This window comes from Candoia aspera, chromosome 17 (assembly GCF_035149785.1).
Source record: "Candoia aspera isolate rCanAsp1 chromosome 17, rCanAsp1.hap2, whole genome shotgun sequence".
Taxonomy (NCBI): domain Eukaryota; kingdom Metazoa; phylum Chordata; class Lepidosauria; order Squamata; family Boidae; genus Candoia; species Candoia aspera.
In genome coordinates this window covers 3,504,579-3,522,927 of record NC_086169.1, presented here as the reverse complement: position 1 = coordinate 3,522,927, position 18,349 = coordinate 3,504,579, and the positions used below count along the sequence as shown (strand labels likewise).

The following is an 18,349-nucleotide window of genomic DNA, read 5'->3' as shown; positions in this document are numbered from 1 at the left end:
CAATGGAAGTTCTGGTCCCAATTGTGGTCGTAAGTCGAGGACTACCTGTACACTCTTCCCTTGGGGGGAGAATCCATCTTTTGCTCCTTTTATGCGTGTATTTTATTGAAAGTGAGGGGGAAGGTATTTTCTGCTCTTCCGGTGTGCCAGGGCTGGGCCCTTGGAGAGCAAGATGGCGAGGGACCGAAGGCGAGCAGCTGGAGAGCAGCCGATGATCCTTTCAGGGAGAAAGGGGGGCTTTGCCTGCTCCGCTTCTTGCCTGACCTTGAAGCCATCATCTTAGTGCAGGAAGTCATTTCCTGGAAGAGAAAATCATGGCAGTGGCTGCTCTCCAACCGTGGATTGATTAAAAAAGGGAAGGCAAATGCTGTGGATGAAACTATTAGGAAAAAAGGAAGAGGGGAGGCCCTGTTGGCTTGCTAGAGCCATAGGAAAGGTGGGAAAGAGCTAGGGAGGAAACGGCCTCTTCTTCCAAGGGGGGGGGGATTTGCTTTCCTCTTCTCTTCATTGATCCTCCCTCCCTCCCTCCCTCCTGCTTTCTTTTCTTTCTCCTTCCTCCCTTCCTCTTCTGCTTCGCTTATCTTCCTTCCTTCCTCTGCTTTTTTCTTTCTTTCTTTCTTTCTTTCTTTCTTTCTTTTTCTTTCTTTCTTTCTCTCTCTCTCTCTCTCCCTTCCTTCCCTTCCTTTGCCTTTCTTTCTCTCCTTCCTCCCCCACTTTGCTTGCCTTCCTTCCTTCCTTTGCTTGTCTTTCTTTTTCTTTCTTCTTTCTTTCCCTCCCTTCCCCTCTTTGCTTGCCTTCCTTCCTTCCTTTGCTTGTCTTTCTTTCTTTCTTTCTTTTCCTTCCCTCCCTCCCTCTTCATATCAGGCTACGTGAAGATGGAACATAGAGTGAAACAGGCTGGGAAAGGGAAACTCTTTTTTCCCCTGCTTCCGGCACCTCTGGTAGCATCTGGCCACCTTGTCTTTTGCTGGCCTCTATCAGCCACCTTCAGTTTTTCCCGTCCCAGTTGTGGTCATAAGTCGAGGACTACCTGTATAGTTAATCTTAGGCCCCTTTTTTTACTGTGCACCTTGACTTTCATGAGCAGTATACACCTTCCCTACTTGGATCTGCCCTCATACTAGGAGGTCGGTGATTCCACCCTGCCAGAAAAGAGACTACTTCAGCATACATTCCTATTTTATTTTTTTTGCGTATTTCTTGACTACGAAGACACGGTGGTCCTCTCATCTGCTTTCACTGTTCTTAATAAACACACAGAAGCCATGGCTCCGAGTCTCTCTTTATTACTGAAAACTCTTAGGTACAATGACCAAACTAAGTTGAACTTAATTTAAAAAAAGAAAAGAAAACCCAAACAGCTTTAAAATGTTCTCGTGATATGAAACCTACAAGCTCTGTACACCGAGCGACGCAGAGTGCAAAGGTGGTGAACTCATCATGGTCTTTGGTGCCTAGATTGCATACACATCCAGACGCAGGCACGCACGACTCATGCCACAGAGACGGGCACGCAAATGCACACATACACTCAAGCTCAGAAGGGCCGACTCACAAGGGCATGCCCCACACTGGAGTCTTCCTCTTTGGCGCTCCCTTGTGACCCACTGGATATAGACGCTTGTTTGGGCGCACGGGCTCCCCTTGCCAGCCTCCACACGAAAAGAAAAGAAGTTTCCGTGGGTCTTTGCAGGCAAACCAGAAGGGAGCATGGTTTTCAACCTCCCATTCTGATGGATGGACGTTATCCTTGCCAAGCGGCTCACCGTCATGGGAGAGGTCCGAGTGAGGACGCCACCACAGCCTATTGCACCCTAGGCCCACTGAGACAAAAGGGAGGTACCCCTTTCTCCCCCCAACTGCATATCTATGGGGAACAGCAGCTACAGATGGCTCTACCCAATCAAGTGTAAACAAGGACTTCTGGAATGTTTTGAACCTACGCGATTGAGCTGGGCACTCCTACCAGAGGAGACTAAGGGCCGAAGAGTAAAGGGCCAGGAAGGCAGTTCGTGGTGCTCCTGCTGCGGTGCACAGCACAAAGGTGTCTGCTAGGTTGGTCTAAGCTGGCAGTGACCCACCTAGCAGGGACGGCATCCCTGAGCAGCAAAAGAAGCACTGCAACTTGCCCTAGACACACGGTAGCGTTTCTCCAGACGGTCGTCTTTTCTAACAGCAATCTGGAAAGGGAGGGGCCGGTCCTCTTGGAGATGATGCCCAAAATCCCTTTCCTGGCTGGAGAAGACGGGCCACCGCCACCGCGTGCCTCCTGTCCCTCCCTTGAAACCGCCCTCCCCGACAGCACCAGGTACTAAAAATGAAAAGCATTTTACAGCGCGAGGGATAAGATTGGCAGTGGAGCTTGCTACGAGAGGGGAAGAAAAAAAATCAGAGAGAAATCGAAAAAGTTCCAGGCAGCTACTCTACCCTAAATCGGTAACTTGGCTGGATCAGAAAGCAACAATTGGTCACACCAAATTTGGCGGCTTGGGCAGAGCCCACATGGAATGCACATCACAAACTACGGTTCCTGGAGAGGACAGCTGGATCACGGAGGGGTCTCTGGGACTTGCCTCCTGGAAGAAGAGGGAGATTGGGTGCAGGTGGTTTTGAAGGACTGGCCAACCCTGATAGTGTTTAGGCACAAGGAGGGAGAATTAGCTACTTTATTATGACCCTTCATGGCTGGTGAGGGCGTCTTGGAAAAGCTCCCCCAGGATCTAAGTGGACAGGAATAAGGGTGGGACCACTCACAGGGGAATCTTGCACTTCTCTTTCAATGGCACATACTGTAGCTCACGGCACGGACCGACGTGCAGCATGGAACCCACCAAACAGTAGCTGATGGACAACAGTTCAAATACACTTCAAAACACAAGTAAATTTCTCTTGGACTTCAAGACTCGGGGGCATAATTCAAAGGAAGGAGTCTCTCGAAAGTGGGGGCCATTATCTGAGACAACAGATTGCTGGACCTCGCAACGGAGTATTTCTTCCTCTGTGGCTGGGTTAATTTGAGAGCAAACACCGTATTCTTTCCCCCGTTTTGGAAGGGTTACTTTTCCTGTTGAATTGCACTATGCCCGTAAACATGACTTTGAGGGGAAGCAGATCCTGCTCCCCCCTTGGTGCTCTTACAAACGAGTTCACAAAGCAAAGGGGTTAAGTATATTAAGAGGGCTTTAAATGGCCTCACACAGCGGCGGAACGTCACCGGAGAACTATTGTTTCAAAGCAGACGCCGTGATGTTGTCTGAGAGAACGCACGGACCTTCCTTATTCTGGTAAATTGCTTCTGGTGTGGGAGTTAGCAAGGCCTCCCAATTGGGTTACGGTTACAACCTATTAGCAGCAGGAAGTTAGAGAACCTGAAAAGTACTAAGCACAAACTTCTTTAAAAAATGGGGTTCGTACCGCCTTTTAACTTGATTGTGGCTATTAGCAAGATGGTTTAAAGGCTGCCCTTCGAAAGGCTAAGGTATTTTGTTTTTGCCAACCATGTCTGCGGTAAAACACAGAAGTACCCCTAAATCGAGTGCTGTTTGCCCCTGTGTAGCTACATGCACAATAGTTAGTTCTAATAAAACAAGGTCTTAGGGCTACCGACTCCCTTCTTTGAGGTTGTTTCATGACTACTTCCTTCCCTTTATTGCACCACTGGCCTTCAGGAGATGTTCCAACAACGCAAGCTCAGTAGGAGACTGGAAAAGCCCCCTCAATATACTTTCACCAGCTTTGGTACTCCGAAATGATAGCTAGTATTCTTCTCGCTTTTTCGCTTTCATTTTAAAAAACCCTTCAGCGGGCAGAAACCTAGAATGGCAGGTCAAGATCACAATGGTTTCTGACCAGGGGAGTTGGCATTCAGACACTTTCAAGTAAGGGTGTCACCTGAGCCAGGGCTTCTGGGAAACCAAAACCTGCCAGGTAGTGGGGGACATGCAGTCCGGCTCAGCGCAAAAACTGAGCTTATGGCCATGGGCATCTGTTCCTCACCACAAGAGTGCCACAATGACAAAAGATGCATTGTGATGTCATAATGCCAGCTCCGCCCTCTCACACTTGCATTGCAATGTGCGTTTTTGCCCCTTGCCCTCCACTGTGGAGACCTCTAGTAGAAAGATGGCCCCGGAGAGGAGAGAGATTTGGGGATGGGGGAAACAAAGCCGACATGCCCCTCCCTGTCTCTCTCGTGCGCGGAACCAGGGCTTCTACAGTTACGCACACTCGCACAAGACATCTTGAGATGACTATTGCACAAATCTGGGCAAGGGGAGCAGTGAGAGAGGTCGCTAGACAAATTATCTTGCCGTTAAAAGATATTCCTAAAGGCAGGAAAAAGGGAAGCACTCAACTTGGAGCGTCCGCAAGTTACGGGGAGACTGTTTCAGTGCCGTCGAAAACGGACACACCAAAGATCTCCCGGCTCGCATCTCCAGCTTCTTCCCCTAGGGTGGAGTCACAGGATGGGTCGTGAAGGAGTTTGCTGTCTAGGTTGACTTAACTCGTAGGCAGAAGGCCCCTTGGGGAAGGGTTCAAATAAATACACTTGCGAGGAAACAATAAAAAACCGATGATGGGTAAGTCAGCCTTCCCTTCAGCCAGCACAGTTTCCTATCGAAAGAACCCGACTTGGAGGATCAAGAGATCTTGGGTGTCTGATGGCTTCAGCTTTTCCTTCAGCCCCTGGACAGCAAAGGGTCTCCTTGTGGAAACAGCTCCTTTTCCCTCTCCAGCAGACTTCCTTTGGGCCTGGACCCTGCCCTGCAGTGGTGATTGTGCCGAGTCTCTCTTTCCTCGCCCTGAGGCCTGCTTTTTTGCCCCCCCTGCCCAGGAAGGGAGCAGCCCTGTTCTTACCATGGCTTCACATATGGGATGTCAGCTTTGGTTTGCCAGTGTTGACGTCGGGGCTGAATGCTACGGAACCCTTACGGGAAGGGGTGGCGCTGTGCCGTGGAACGGAGGCAGGGGACTGGGGGGTACTGGCCCCGCTCGCTGACCGGCTGGAACCTGAAGGGGCCTGCTGGGGGGAAGCAGGCTGGCCGGTGGTCCCTGTGCTTGGTTTTCCGAGGAGACCCGGGACCGAAGGAGAGGAACGGTACGTGACGTTCCTGGCTGACTTCCGCACCTGCTGGGAAGAGCCCATGTCCGAGTGTTGGGTGAGCCGGTTGGGCAAAGATGGCTGGGAGGCTGAAAGTGGCCGGACATCCTGGGTGAGACGTCCCACCGAAAGGCCCTGGGAGCTCCGATGTTTGACCATCTGCTGTGGCTGCAAGAACAGAGAAATATGGGAGCCAGTGGCCCGGGAAAGACTGTAATGGAGAGTTCGCCCAGGCGGGATGGATGTGCTGTTTGCTGGCTGCTGCAAAAGAGAAGTGGAGACCGACGTACCCCGGGTTTTGGAGAGCTGAGGCTGGCTTGTTCCAGGGATGGGTTCCCCCTTTTGAATTGGCCGGGGCAGGACTTGTCCTTTGCACCCCATGCTTTCCAAGGGGGATGTGCACTGAACCACAGGAGAACATGGGGAGCCTGCTGCGGGTGTCTGTAAGTGGGACTGCGCCCCCGAGGCGGGCGAGCTGACGGAGGATGGGTGGGACCCCCCCAGGCTGGGTTGGGAGTGGCGGGAGTGGCGCGGGAGAGCAGCTGAGTCGGGAGAGAGTGGGCTGGAGATGGAAGAAGGGGGAAGGAAGATGTGCGTTGCCAGACTCTGCTGATGTGTCAGTGCGATGGCCACGCTGGTGGTGGCGGCGGCCGTCTGCAGCGGCGCATGGACGAGGGGCTCCCAGATAACCGGTTTGCCACTCAGCTCCCGCCCAGCAGCCACAGGCTGGAGGTCCTGGATGGTGTGTGCCATGTCTTGGTCGTGCTTGACGATCTGCTGGATGATCTCGTTGTTCACGGTGCTGGAACTGTGCTCTGCCCTCTTCCGCAGCAGGATGGAGTTCTTCTTCCCTGCCAGATGGAAGTAAAACAGGGTCAGAAGGAACTGCGGGAAAAACTTGGGGAACTGCAGGATACGAAGCGGAACGACGTCTGCGTGGCTCAAAGAATCCCGAACCTTGGATAGCAGTTCACCAGGAAAGGTGGGGTCTTTCTCAACCATGTCTGGAGATGCCAAAGATTGAGGGTTGGACTAGATGCCCTCTAAGATCCCTTTGATGATTTATGTTTCTAGAGGGCTGAGATGGAGGAGGAGGAGGAGGAGGAGGAGGAGGAGGAGGAGGAGGAGGAGGAGGAGGAGGAGGAGGAGATCTTATGTCTAAGACAGCATTTCTCAACCTTGGTATAAGATGTGTGGACTTCAACTCCCAGAATCCCTCAGCCAGCATGCTTGAATGCATGCCATTACAAAAACTGATCAGAAAAGTGGCAAAGGGGTGGGAAGAGAGAAGAGGGGAGAGAGCCCAACCTTTGCGTCCCCCCAAGGGACTGGTAAATAGGCAAATACTATCTGCTTCTTTTTTTAAAACTGCCTTAAATTGGCATGCATGATAAAACAATGCTTTCAAACCTGCACAGGTTCGGAGGGGAAATTGGGACCTAAAAAAACGAGCTTTGACAGTAGAATCCTAGAAGTTGAAAGGCTCTCAGAGGTCATCTAGTCCAGTCCCTTGCTCAGTGAAGGATTGAACATCCCCGGCTAATGTCCATTCAGCCTCTATTGGAAGACCCACAGATGCAGTGGCTTTCTTTGGTTAGGATTGCACCGATTTGCGAGGGATGTGAGGAGTCCCAAGGGCCTGGTGAGACAACATGGACATTGTAGTCCTCCAGCCCTGCCCCTCACCTATTCGGTCCAGTCTGTCCATGGCAACGGTTTCAAAGGCCCGACGCATCATTGGATATTCCTCCAGCACTTCGTTAAAGTTGTCCACGGAAAGGGAATAGAGGCGGCAGTACGTGTTGGCACGGACACTGGCTGTGCGCCGGCCACGTGTCAGAAGGCAGATCTCTGCAGGGGCAAAGGGGGAGAATAAGATTACGGGAACCCACTTCCATCTAACTTTTGCTTATCCCACCCAGCCCTAAACCCCAAATTAACAGATAAAATAGAAAGAAAAGCAAGTGTTGACGTATTATTTGGCAAAAGAAATTGAGCGGTCTTCTTTCGAAGTTTTACTTTCGGAACGGAACTTCCAGGCCATGCTAAATAAGAGGGAGAGAGATTTTTGTGGATTTGGGTGGGGTGGGGAGATTATCTCCACAACGCCCTTGCAATAAGAACCTGCAAGAATATTTTCCTCCGTTTCCAAAGGAAAGTAAGGACCCTCCCAGTTTATAGACAAATATCTCATGTTTGCAAGGCCCTAACCCTCTTTCCTAACCCTTGGAGGAGCAGCGCATAATGCCCCCCACCAAAAAAAGCCTACCCCCAAAATAAGATCCATCTGAAAGCTTCATTTCCTTCGAGCCCCGGGTCAGGATGCTAACCACACCGTGTTGGATGAAATACATCTTCTTCCCCACCGTCCCCTCTCGGATAATGAAGTCTCCCGGCTGAAAAACCTCAAAGCGCAGCTTGGTCAGCATGGCCGTCACGAAGTTGGGATCGGCGTTGGCAAAAAGGGGCATGTTGTCCACCAGGTTACGGCAGTTGAAATTGATGATCTCCTGAGGACGGGAGGGAATTCGGTGGAGAAAAGGCTTCTGTTCCGAGCAGGCAGCCATTATAAACCCCACTGAGGTATTCCCCGTGAGTTCGAATCCTCCTAGGTTAATGAGGAGCTGGGCTCAACCAGGGGCCTCTGGGTCAGATACCGCCCCTGGGATAACTCCCCATTTTTTCTGCAGGCCGTTGCTTCAGATCTTTGATCTGACATCATCCCAATGTGGCGCAGATCACGTTTGCCCCCTTGACACCGTCACATCAACAATGTACACGCTGAACTCTCATACTTAACAGACGTTTGCATATACAGGGGGTCCTTGTTTAACGACCACTCGTTCAGCGACCATTCAAGCTTGCGATGGCGCTAAACGAGTGGTCCTTACTATCGGTCCTCAAAGTTCCAGCTGTCACACGATCACAATCCGGGCACTCAGCAGCCAGTCCGGATTTCTGGCTGTCGCAGCGCCCCATGGTACGTGATCACGAACCGGTCCTCAGACTTACACCTTGCGGTCACATGATCACGATTTGCACCCTTTCCTGCCAGCCTCCCACAAGCCAAGTCAATGGGCAAGCAGGCAGGAAGTCAGAAGCTGGGATCACTCGAGGTCCTCGCTTAATGACAGTAACCAGGGACTGCCCGGGCTGCCGTCGCTAAGCGGCACAATCGTGCGACGTCGCGCTTTACGGCCGCGTTGCTTAGCAGTGGAAATTCCGGTCCCGATTACCGTCGTTAAGCAAGGCCTACCTGTGACAAGACCTTTCCCCCAACGAGCCTGTTAAATCAAGCTTCTGCTACACTGGGAACCCCACCATCATATAGCGATAATTCTAATTTTCTTGTAATCGGAGTACTTGCTCCTCCTTTCTGGCTTGTACCTCTTTAAGGGGTTCGCTCAATTCTTCTAGGATGTTTTCTTCATCAAACATTTTCCCCTGGAATCGGTGTTCGTAATACTCGTGAATCCGCTGGCGGGTGTCTCCTGGTAGTTTATGGAACGACATGTACTGCTCCACTTGTTTGTACTAGGAAATGGGGGAATGGAGGAAATGTTAAATTCAGCCGAGAGAGATCTCTCCCCGTGGCAGGTCCACCTCGGCGTTTATCCATCCTGGATCGATCCTCCTTTCTCTCTCTTTCGTCAAGAGGGTCTATGAATGGGAAGTCAACCCAGAAAGAGACAATCTGGGGGTGGGAGTGCATTATCTGCCCCTCCTTAAGTTTCTAGTCCTCTTACTTCCAGGGAGCTGAGCAGGCAGGCAGCTGGCCTATGGCTGAGTTTGCTCAAGCACTCAACCAGATTGTCCAGAGAATCTGGGAGGCAAGGTGGGAAGGAACCGTGGAGGTCATGTAGCCGGACCCCATGCTTGATGCGAACGAGCCTATAATTGAAGTTCAGCAAAGGGGCTGGCTTGGCACAACATGCTGCACCACCAAGCTGCCCACTGCTGGAAACAGATCACTGGGCAACGGAGCCATTTTGGATATGCTTTGAAAAAGGGTGCTCCCTCTCTCGCCCGAGAAAAGCTGGCGCGACCACGCCGTGCTGTTTTGCAAGGCAGAGGCCACGCGGTGAAAAGCTGCTCACCTTCTCCTGGTATTGGCGCCGAGAAGAGTCCAGGGACTGGATGAGGGCAGTGGCATGGCCAATAAACATGGCATAGCAGGTGGCACCCACAATCATGCTCAGCATCGTCAGCCAGACGTCGGTCATGCCCTCGGGCGCCTGCTGCCCATAGCCGATGCATAACATATGGCTCATGGCTTTGAACAGGGCATGTGAGTATTGCTTTCCCCAAGAGTCATTCTGAAGGGCAGAGGGAAAAAAAGGGCTTCAGCTCACCGGGGTGTTTCTTGAAGACCTGCAGCATTTTTCCAAGCAGCCTTGGAATCCCCTAGGATGGTCTTTCTCCACCTTGGCCGCTTCAAGATGGGTGAACTTCGACTCCCAGAATTCCCCGGCCAGCATGCTGGTTGGGGAATTCTGGGAGTTTCTGGCTGGGGAATTCTGGGAGTTGAAGTCCACCCATCTTGAAGTGGCCAAGTTTGAAAAACAGGAGAAGTAGAAACTCTGTGACCCATCCGCATCCTTTGAGGAGGATTTATCAGCCCTTCGAGATAGGCCAGGTCAGGAAACAGACACTGCGAAAACTAACGGAGCTCTACTTTATTGTTACAGGGTATGATAATAGCAGCTGGAAAACCTGACAGTTTCCCCACCACCACCCTTCTCTCTTCTATACTATAGAGAATCAAGACAAGGCAGTCTTGAGTTTCTTCCTCACCCCGTCCTGATTTTCTGGGTGAAGCTGACTTCTTATCAGGTGTCATGTAGTTCCAAGGCTCCCCCCGTTCTGCTCTGCAGAATTGTTAAGAAGTCTCCAGCTCAGCCTGGCCCCTTTTGTCTGACACACCCTGGGGGAGAGCAAACCTACCACCATGTGGTTGATGGAAACCCAGCAATCTTCGGGGAAGTCTTGCAGCATGGGGACCAGGAATTGCAAGCAGCCGTCCCAGTGACACAGGAGAAGCATCATACCGATGAGATTGAAGATGCGGACCACGGCGCTCGCCAGGTCATAGGTCATGTGGAAAATCTGGGGATGCAAGGAGGAGGCGGTAAGCTGATCAAACCCACGTTCTTTCCGTGCACTGACTACAGCCAGTCCTCAGTTAACGACCATTTGTTCAGTGACCTTTCAAGTTACGACGGCCTCATTGAGTGGTACTTATGACCAGTTCTCAAAGTTCTGGCCGTTGCAGTGCCCCTGCAGATACAGGATCGCGATCCGGGTGCTTAGCAACCAGCTTGCACTTACAACCGTGGCGGCATCCTGCAGTCACGTGAGGGTCGTTGGGGACCTTCCCAGCTGGTTTCCCACAAGCAAAGCCCATGGGGAAGCCGGCAGGGAAGGTCGCAAGTCCCTCCTGCAAATTGCTCCCAGTCCTGTTGATTGCGCATCCTCCTGCCCCCAGCAGCAGCCACCCCTGGCCTGGCCACGCTTGCGCCGGGCTGTGGTAGCTGCTTATGTGTCTTCTTGCCCTTCGGAGCACCCACCCTGCACCTGTCCACACTCACACTGCAGTAACCACTCACCCACCAGCCAACCTCCTTGCAAGTCACCCAGGACTTGTGACTTCACGCCAGCTTCCCCATTGGTTTTGCTTGTTGGAAGCCGGCAGGAAGTGGCGAGGAGGTCCTTGCTTAATGACCCATGATCCTCACTTAACGATGGCATTGGGGACTGCCAGGATTGCCACAGCTAAGCGGTGCGGTCATGTGACGTCGCGCTTTATGACCACATCACTTAGCGAAGAAATTCTCGTCCCAATTACCGTCATTAACTGAGGACTACTTCGAACCATAATATGATTGTAGTAATGGGCATTACTATTAAAGGGGAATGCTCTTTTCATGTTAGTGTTATAAATTAGCTTATTGCTTATTCATTAATAAGGATTATTAATGATTGGAGCCAGCAGACTGGAGCTGTCGTTAAAGGCATTGGCCTACAAATCGGGAGGCCGTGAGTTCTAGTCCTGCCAGAGGCACAAAGCCAGCCAGGGGACTTTTATCTCAGCCTAGGAAGAAGGCCAGGTCAAACCCCTCCTAAAAAAAGTTGCCCAGAAAATTGTACAGTTTGTGGTTTTTGTGTACTCTCTAGGCATCAAGACAGACTCAAAGGTACCAATTTTTTTAGAATTAGTTAATGAGCAGGCACGATTCGTTCCTTAATCCACATATTAATTAGAAGGGGCATTTTAATCAGCCTTTTCCACCTCCTAAACAGGAAGCAGACTCCTGTTCAAAGTTGTCTCTGCCTTTTCATTCCTCTGCCCTCCAGAAGGTAGGCCTTGATTTCTTTGCCACTCGTATGGCTGGCTTACCTCTTCCCATTGATGAATATAACGGATGAGCCGGGAGAGCCGAAGCAGGCGTAGCAAGCTAAGGATTTTAGTGAAACGGACAATGCGGAGCGCCCGGGCCGTTTTGTACACTTCGGAATCCACCTGGGTCTCCAGGTCTACAATGAGGAAGATGTAATCAACAGGAATGGAAGAAATGAAATCCACCAGAAACCAGCTCCTGAGATACTTCATCTTAATGGTATGGGGATCCAAAATGATCTCGGTGTTATCTTCCACCACAATGCCCGTGCGGAAGTTCAGCACCAGGTCGGCCAGGAAAAACGTGTCTGAGAGGACGTTGAAGACGATCCAGGGGGGCGTGTTCTCGTCCTTGAAAAAAGTGATGCCCACGGGCAGGATGATCAGATTCCCAACCATCAACAGCAACATGATCAAGTCCCAGTAAAACCTGGAAGGCAAGAAGCGGGTGGGAGCCGTCAGCCTCACCCGAACGAAGACCTCGACCGGGGCTCGTCTGAGGATCTGTAGATATATGAGCCGCTTCGATCTCTCATTCAGGAGTGGCCCCTTCTCTTTTTTCCCCAACAACCCTGTAGGGTAGGCCAGGCTGAGACAGGATTTGTCTTTGGGGGTGCGTGTGTTGAATTTTGGTCTCCCAGGCTGTGGGAATGACCTTGGGAGACGGGACGAAGAGACGCTGCCAAGGGAACAATCAGATAAGAGAGGGCATAGCCTAGAGCTGCATAATGGGTGGAGAAAGAGGCTCAGAAGGGACCCTCCCTGGTTTCTCGGGCTGCAGAGGAGACAGGGGAGAACTGGATTTTCAGACTTGCCAGATTCTGTCAATGTAGCCTTCCAGTAAAGAAGAATTAGCTCGGCTGGTCGTGTTTCCTGTCCGGTCTACCTGAGAAGGCTGACATAGGCCAGCATCTTCCCCACTAGACCAGACTAGCTCTTGGGCTGAGTGGGAGGGTCTGGCCCAAGGTCCCCCATGGCTGAATGGGGACTAGGGCCTGGTCCTCCATCTCTTAGTCCAACCCCTTACTACTTTTAGCATGGCAACATCCAGTGCTGAGTGCCTGTTAGGAAAAACTGGAAAGTAGCGACAGAAAGCAATGTCTAAGCGTGGCTATCTCCTGCTGGAAGCCAAGCCCTTTTCATTGTTTCCTCTAATTTTTTAATTCCTCTTCTTCCAGGGGCTTCCCACCCCCACATCTTTGCAAGAAACGGTAACAGCTAGTCAATGTATGGAAGCCACTGCACTCTGCCTGAGCTCAGAGGTACTTTGTTCCTATTTCCTTTCACACAAACCCAGAAATCCACCTTCGCTCTGGCAGATGCCAGATTCCGGGGCTCCATTCAAAACATTCCAAAAGAAATCCATTTCAGATATTCACCATTTCTATTTTGTTTTAAATTAACCATTCTCTCTCATATTTATATTTTATAATGTATCTTTTATCTTTTATGATGTATCTTTCTAAATTGATATTTAATGGTTACTGTTTTTAATTCGTTTATCAACCGCCCAGAGTCGTTTTCGAGATGGGCAGCGGAAAAATATGATGGATGGATAAATAAATGAGTGAGTGAGTCCCGGAGACTGAACAAGATATTAATCGAGGAGAAAGTATGAACCTGTTTTTTTTCCCTTGCTCTCCAACCGAAAACGAATGCAAAAGCACTAAAACCAACATCACAAAAAATTAAAACTCTTCTGCTTATTTGTTTTCAGAGGACCTGTCAGGAGCAAAAAAGCTTACTGCGTGGGGAGGCCGGGTGTTGATTATCGAATAAAGATCACGATGCAGTCCACAAATTTAATAATATTTCAAGTCGGATCCTAAAGAAAACGTCAAAAACTTCTATCCGATTCCTGCAAGGCCATCTGGCTGGGATCAGTGAACGGGTGCGAGAGACATATGGAGAGATTTGAGCAAGGGATTCTGGGAAGAAGGCCAAATATTTCTGCTCCTTATCGGATAGCAAATCCTCAGTGTGTAAAAGCTACTCTTTTCTGCTGCTCCATCCGGACCAACTGTTCCAGTCCCATTTTTCCTCGCTTGGCATAAGCCGACGCAACTGTGCGCTGACCCCCATTTTCCCCACATCCTGATTTGATGGATCTTTTGCCCTCTGCGTTTAACCTCTAGGAGGTAGGGGACTGCCCAACCAAATCTTGAGTGGGGATTGGCTTGTGCCAGTAACGTTGTTGAGATCATCTGCAAAATGCATGATTATTTTAAAAGGGGGGGAAAAAGCAATGGGGTAGGGATAGAAAAGTCCACAGACGCCTGGATTATTGGGGTGCAAGAGAGAGAGAAAGGGGAGGAAACTGACAGCTGAATGGTGCCAATTTTTGTGCAAATTGTGCATTGGAAGATGGCTCACCCCGCAGGGGAAGATTTCGCCTGTTTTTTTTTTTTCAAAGAGAGCGTCACTTGAAAGCTCCATGGTGATTCTTCCACCCAGAAAACCTTGGGAGTACAGGTGGTCCTCGACTTACGACCACAATTGGGACCGGAACTTCTGTTGCTAAGCGAGGTGGTTGTTAAGTGAGTCGTGCCCAATTTTACCCTTTTTGCCACCATTGTTAAATGAATCATGTGGTTGTTAAGCGAATCTGGCTTCCCCCATTGACTTTGCTTGTCGGAAGCCAGCTGGGAAGGTTGCAAATGGCGATCACAAGACCCCGGGATGCTGCAACTGTTGTAAATACATGCCAGTTGCCAAGTGCCTGAATTTTGATCATGTGACTGCAGAGATGCTGCAGCGGTTGTAAGTCCCTTTGTTCAGCACCATTGTAACTTCAAACGGTTGCTAAACAAATGGTCGTAAGTCGAGGACTACCTGTAATCTCTTTTAGGGCCTGTTCAATCCCAGATTTTCTTTGGGCAGCCTCCAATTTCTCATGGGAGTAAAAGCCAAGGCATGGGATGCTTCCTTAAATTTGTAAAATGGTTGTGGTGGGTTCTCTCATTCAATGTTTGAAGCAAATGCATGCATTCCAGGAAGTTGCTATTGAAGCAAAACAGGGGGCTGTTTTTAGAAAAGGTTTTGGGATGCCAGCTTCCTACATCTGGGCCCTTTACCAGTGCAGCATATACAGCTTTCATGGATTCCTGAATTCCTCTCTTAGATCCAATTTCTACTCCTCATGATGTCAGGGAAAAGCTGGCCTATCTGGCAAGCTAACCCTGAGGATTCCAAATGCTGAAGAACTAGCTTTCTTTCTGCGGGGAAATTTAAAAAAACAACACCAAACAGGGCAGAATTCTGAAATAGAACAACCTGGGAACATCTTTTTCCTCTTCCGTGATACTGAGGTTAGGCCTTTGCCCAGGGATGTCGACAAAGTGCAAAAATTCTTTTGTTTGGGGTGGGTGGGTTAAGCCTAAAAACGCTTACAAAACGGTGTTTTTTATTTATGTATTTATTTAATTTTTATCCTGCCTTTATTATTTTTATAAGTAACTCAAGGCGGCGAACATACCTAATATGCCTTCCTCCTCCTATTTTCCCCACAACAACAACCCTGTGAGGTGAGTTGGGCTGAGAGAGAGGGACTGGCCCAAAGTCACCCACCCACCCAGTTTTCATGTTGTTCTTTCTTCCAGAGTGAAACCTCAAGCAATTCTGCCTTTGCCAGTGGGTGGTTTGCTGCTGAAATTCAAAGTCACCCTTTCTGGAAATGATTAAAATGGGATCCGGAAGTGGTCTGCCATTTAAGGAAGTCCAACAGGAAAAAGGAAGCAAGTCAAGAATTTGGAAAGACAGGCTGGAGAGAGAGAGAGAGAGGGCTAAAGTTTGCCAAGATTTATTTCTAAATAGTAAGGGGAGGGAAATCTGCCTTTTTTTTTAATGATCATCAAAACCATTTTTGTGGCATATATACCATTATACGGCTGAGCCAGACGATACTTTAAAAAGCAGAGAAGCACACCATTAGAATTTGAGATCAGCGGTCAGCAAGGGCTCTGCAGGGGTCTGAAAAAAGGATTGGTGGCCTATCATTGTACTTTGCCAATACAGCATGTGGTGTGCTTGATGGTGGCTTATTGCAATGTGCAAGTCCAGCCTTTACTGCTTCTTCAACAAGCCACGATTAAAAAGAATCCTGACCAAGCACAACGCTCAAACTCAACCTATGGATTATATTTTCCCTGGGTGTGAACTATGGATTCCTCATACTTTAGTCTCCTCAGCTCTGGCTGAACATTCAATCTGGTGGAAGAGTTCTGGAAAACTCAAAGCCTTGCTGACCATTTTGTATCACTGGTTGGTGAGGAGAGGGAATTCTGGTAGTGACCACAAGCTTTAATTCTCAGTTCGTTTTTTTTCCCGGCTGAAATGAGCGCTGTGCCTCACCCTGGCCCATTTCCAAGTTGTCTGACTGGAAGTTGGATCAACTCCAGGTGTGGAGCAGGTTGCCAAATGTTAGTCCACATATTGGTACATCTTTTCTAACAGATGTGGGAGATCCCAACTCTGCAGGATCCAGAGAGAGCAAGAAGGCAGATCAAAGATGCTGTGTCTGTAAGCATTCATGAAGAACTACAGATTTGTTTTGCAAATACAAGATGGGCTTTCATTCTGGTGCAAAACTTGGCACGGAACAAACCTGGCTTCTAAGCCACCAACATTCATGACCTCATGCTTGCTTGCGTGTTTGGGCAAAGTCCCAAACTACATTTTTCTATGTTCCTCCCTCTCTCTCTCTGTCTCCCCACTGCCCCAACCTCTTCATTCTTCCCTAAGAAATTCCAAAATTAAAATCTGGGAAGTACAAGAGACTGAATCAAAACACACCTTTTTTTTTGGCATGATCTGCTCAGATAGGACACATGCACACACATTAACAGGGATTTTCAGGCAGGTTTGCAGACCACACACAGGTCTTTATGATACTGGATTAAATTTGAATTGAGCAAGGTTTGGTTGCCCTGAAAACAAAGGCGGTAAGACTCGGTGGAAGTTTCCTTGGGGCCACCAGGTTGATGCATTTGCAAGCTGATGATGGTTTCCAGCAAAAGAGATCTTTTTTGTAACTTCTATAACTGCAGCTGAGCTATGTTGCCAGCCCATAATAGTCTATTGTGACCAATGACATTTCTCCAGGGAGATACTTGAGTTGCATTACCTTCCTCCTCTTTTCGTCTTTTTTTTTTTTAAAAAGGCCAAGCGTTATACACGCTGCATGGTGGGTTGGTTTTAAGCCCGGTTGGTTGAAAAAAACAGGGCTGGTTGGGTTCTGCCATCACATTCACCCAAAATCTAAAAAGCGACATCAATATTTGTGTGAAATGGGAACTGATCACTATGTTTTGAGTTATCCCTCCCAAGATATTATCATGAATTATTTGCTTGGGGCACAGCTCCCTTACTGGTGTAGCGGTCAAGACACTAGGCTAGAAACCAGGAGCTTCTGAGTTCAAGTACTGTATTTTTTAAAGGGGGACGAGGAGTTTGGCTGCAAGTTGAAGGGGAGGGTCAAGATGGAATAAATGAATGAATGAGCTGAAACAAAACCCGGGCATATTCCTTGCTTCAATACAGGATGCCCCACTTCCAGGACAGGAATGGGCAAAGTAACCACCCTACCCTTATTGATGATGGCGCCAGGCTGCCCCGAGGACAATCCAGGGCGCTGGTAAGCCCTTCTACTGCCTGACCCAAAGCAGAGCGTCCAGGAGGAAGAGGATGGGAAGGAGGAGAGATCAAGCGGGTAACTTTTTCCTGACTCTAATTTTCAACCGGCCTTCCCCAGCCCGGCGGCGTCCCCCGCCAGGGCGTGCTGGCTTGCCCGAGGCGAGACGCATGGGGGTTGTGGTGCGCGGCGCTGGAGGCCGGGCAGCGCGCAGAAGGGAACTTTCAGCACCACGGACAGCGCCGCCGCGCTTTCGCCCAACTCTCCGAGGGCGCCGGTCGCCCTTTCGCCGCTCTCCATCGGAGCAGGTCGGGCCCCGGCGGGTCCCCCCGGGCAAGGCGGGACGGCGGGAGCCTTTCCCCCTACCTGAAGTCGCTGTAGGGGTGGATGATCCAGAAGCCGGCGGACTTGACCCTCTGCTGCTCGATCTCCACCGCCTTGTGGCTCCCAAACATGCGCAGCGAGAACTTGTTGACGGCCGGCTGGAGCATGGCTCCCAGCTGGCGCTGCACGAAGGTGCCGCCGGGGTCGTCGGTTCCCGCGGCGGCGGCGGCGGCGGCGGCCAGGTCGGCGGCCACGATCTGCTCGGCCACGCGGGCCGGCGCCATCTCGCCCTTGGCCGTCGCCGATCCTTTCCGAGTGGGCGGCAGCGAGGAGCCGTCGCTGGGCAGGCCGGCGGGCCGGGGCCGGCCCGCGGCCTCGCCATCCAGCAGGGGCGGGGGCGCCTTGCGGCGGGGCTCGGGGCCCGGGAAGGGCCGGCGGGCCGGGGCCTCCGGGGGCTCGGCGGCGGCGTCCATGGCGCTCAGGCAGGCGCCTTTCCTTCAAACGCCCTTGCCCGGCCGCGGCCCCCCCGGCGCCGCGGGCGCATCCCTCCGCCGCCCCGCGCGGAGGCCCGGCGCCAGGAAGGGCGCGGCGGCGGGGCGGGGCGGGGGCGGGGCGGGCGGGGGCTCATGCCCCCCCGGACGAGCCCGCTCACCCGCCCGCCAGGCCTCGCTCAGCCCGACCGGCGGCGGGGAGGGCGAGCGGCAGCCATTCGCCGCGGGCGCAGGCAGGCAGGCAGGCAGGCAGGCAGGCCGGCCGGGCGAGCGGCGCCGCGCCCCCGATGCGCCGAGCCGAGCCGAGCCGAGCCGAGCCGAGCCGAGCCGAGCCGAGCCGAGCCGAGCCGAGCCGAGCGCTCCTGCACACAGGCACACACGCGCGCACACGCACACGCCCGAGCGGC

At 51.2% G+C, this 18,349-nt stretch overlaps 1 protein-coding gene across 1 annotated transcript; it reads right to left on the bottom strand.

The window, feature by feature from the left end:
- Positions 1–4,617: 4,617 nt before the first annotated feature.
- HCN3 (hyperpolarization activated cyclic nucleotide gated potassium channel 3) lies at positions 4,618–17,644 on the bottom strand. Its single transcript, XM_063316645.1, has 8 exons — positions 17,494–17,644; positions 11,499–11,928; positions 10,046–10,207; positions 9,199–9,417; positions 8,489–8,635; positions 7,371–7,611; positions 6,788–6,952; positions 4,618–5,952 (listed from the first exon to the last, which is right to left on the bottom strand). The coding sequence occupies exons 1-8, from the start codon at positions 17,616–17,618 to the stop codon at positions 4,865–4,867; spliced, it is 2,577 nt and encodes an 858-aa protein (XP_063172715.1). The 5' UTR covers positions 17,619–17,644; the 3' UTR covers positions 4,618–4,864.
- Positions 17,645–18,349: the final 705 nt, after the last annotated feature.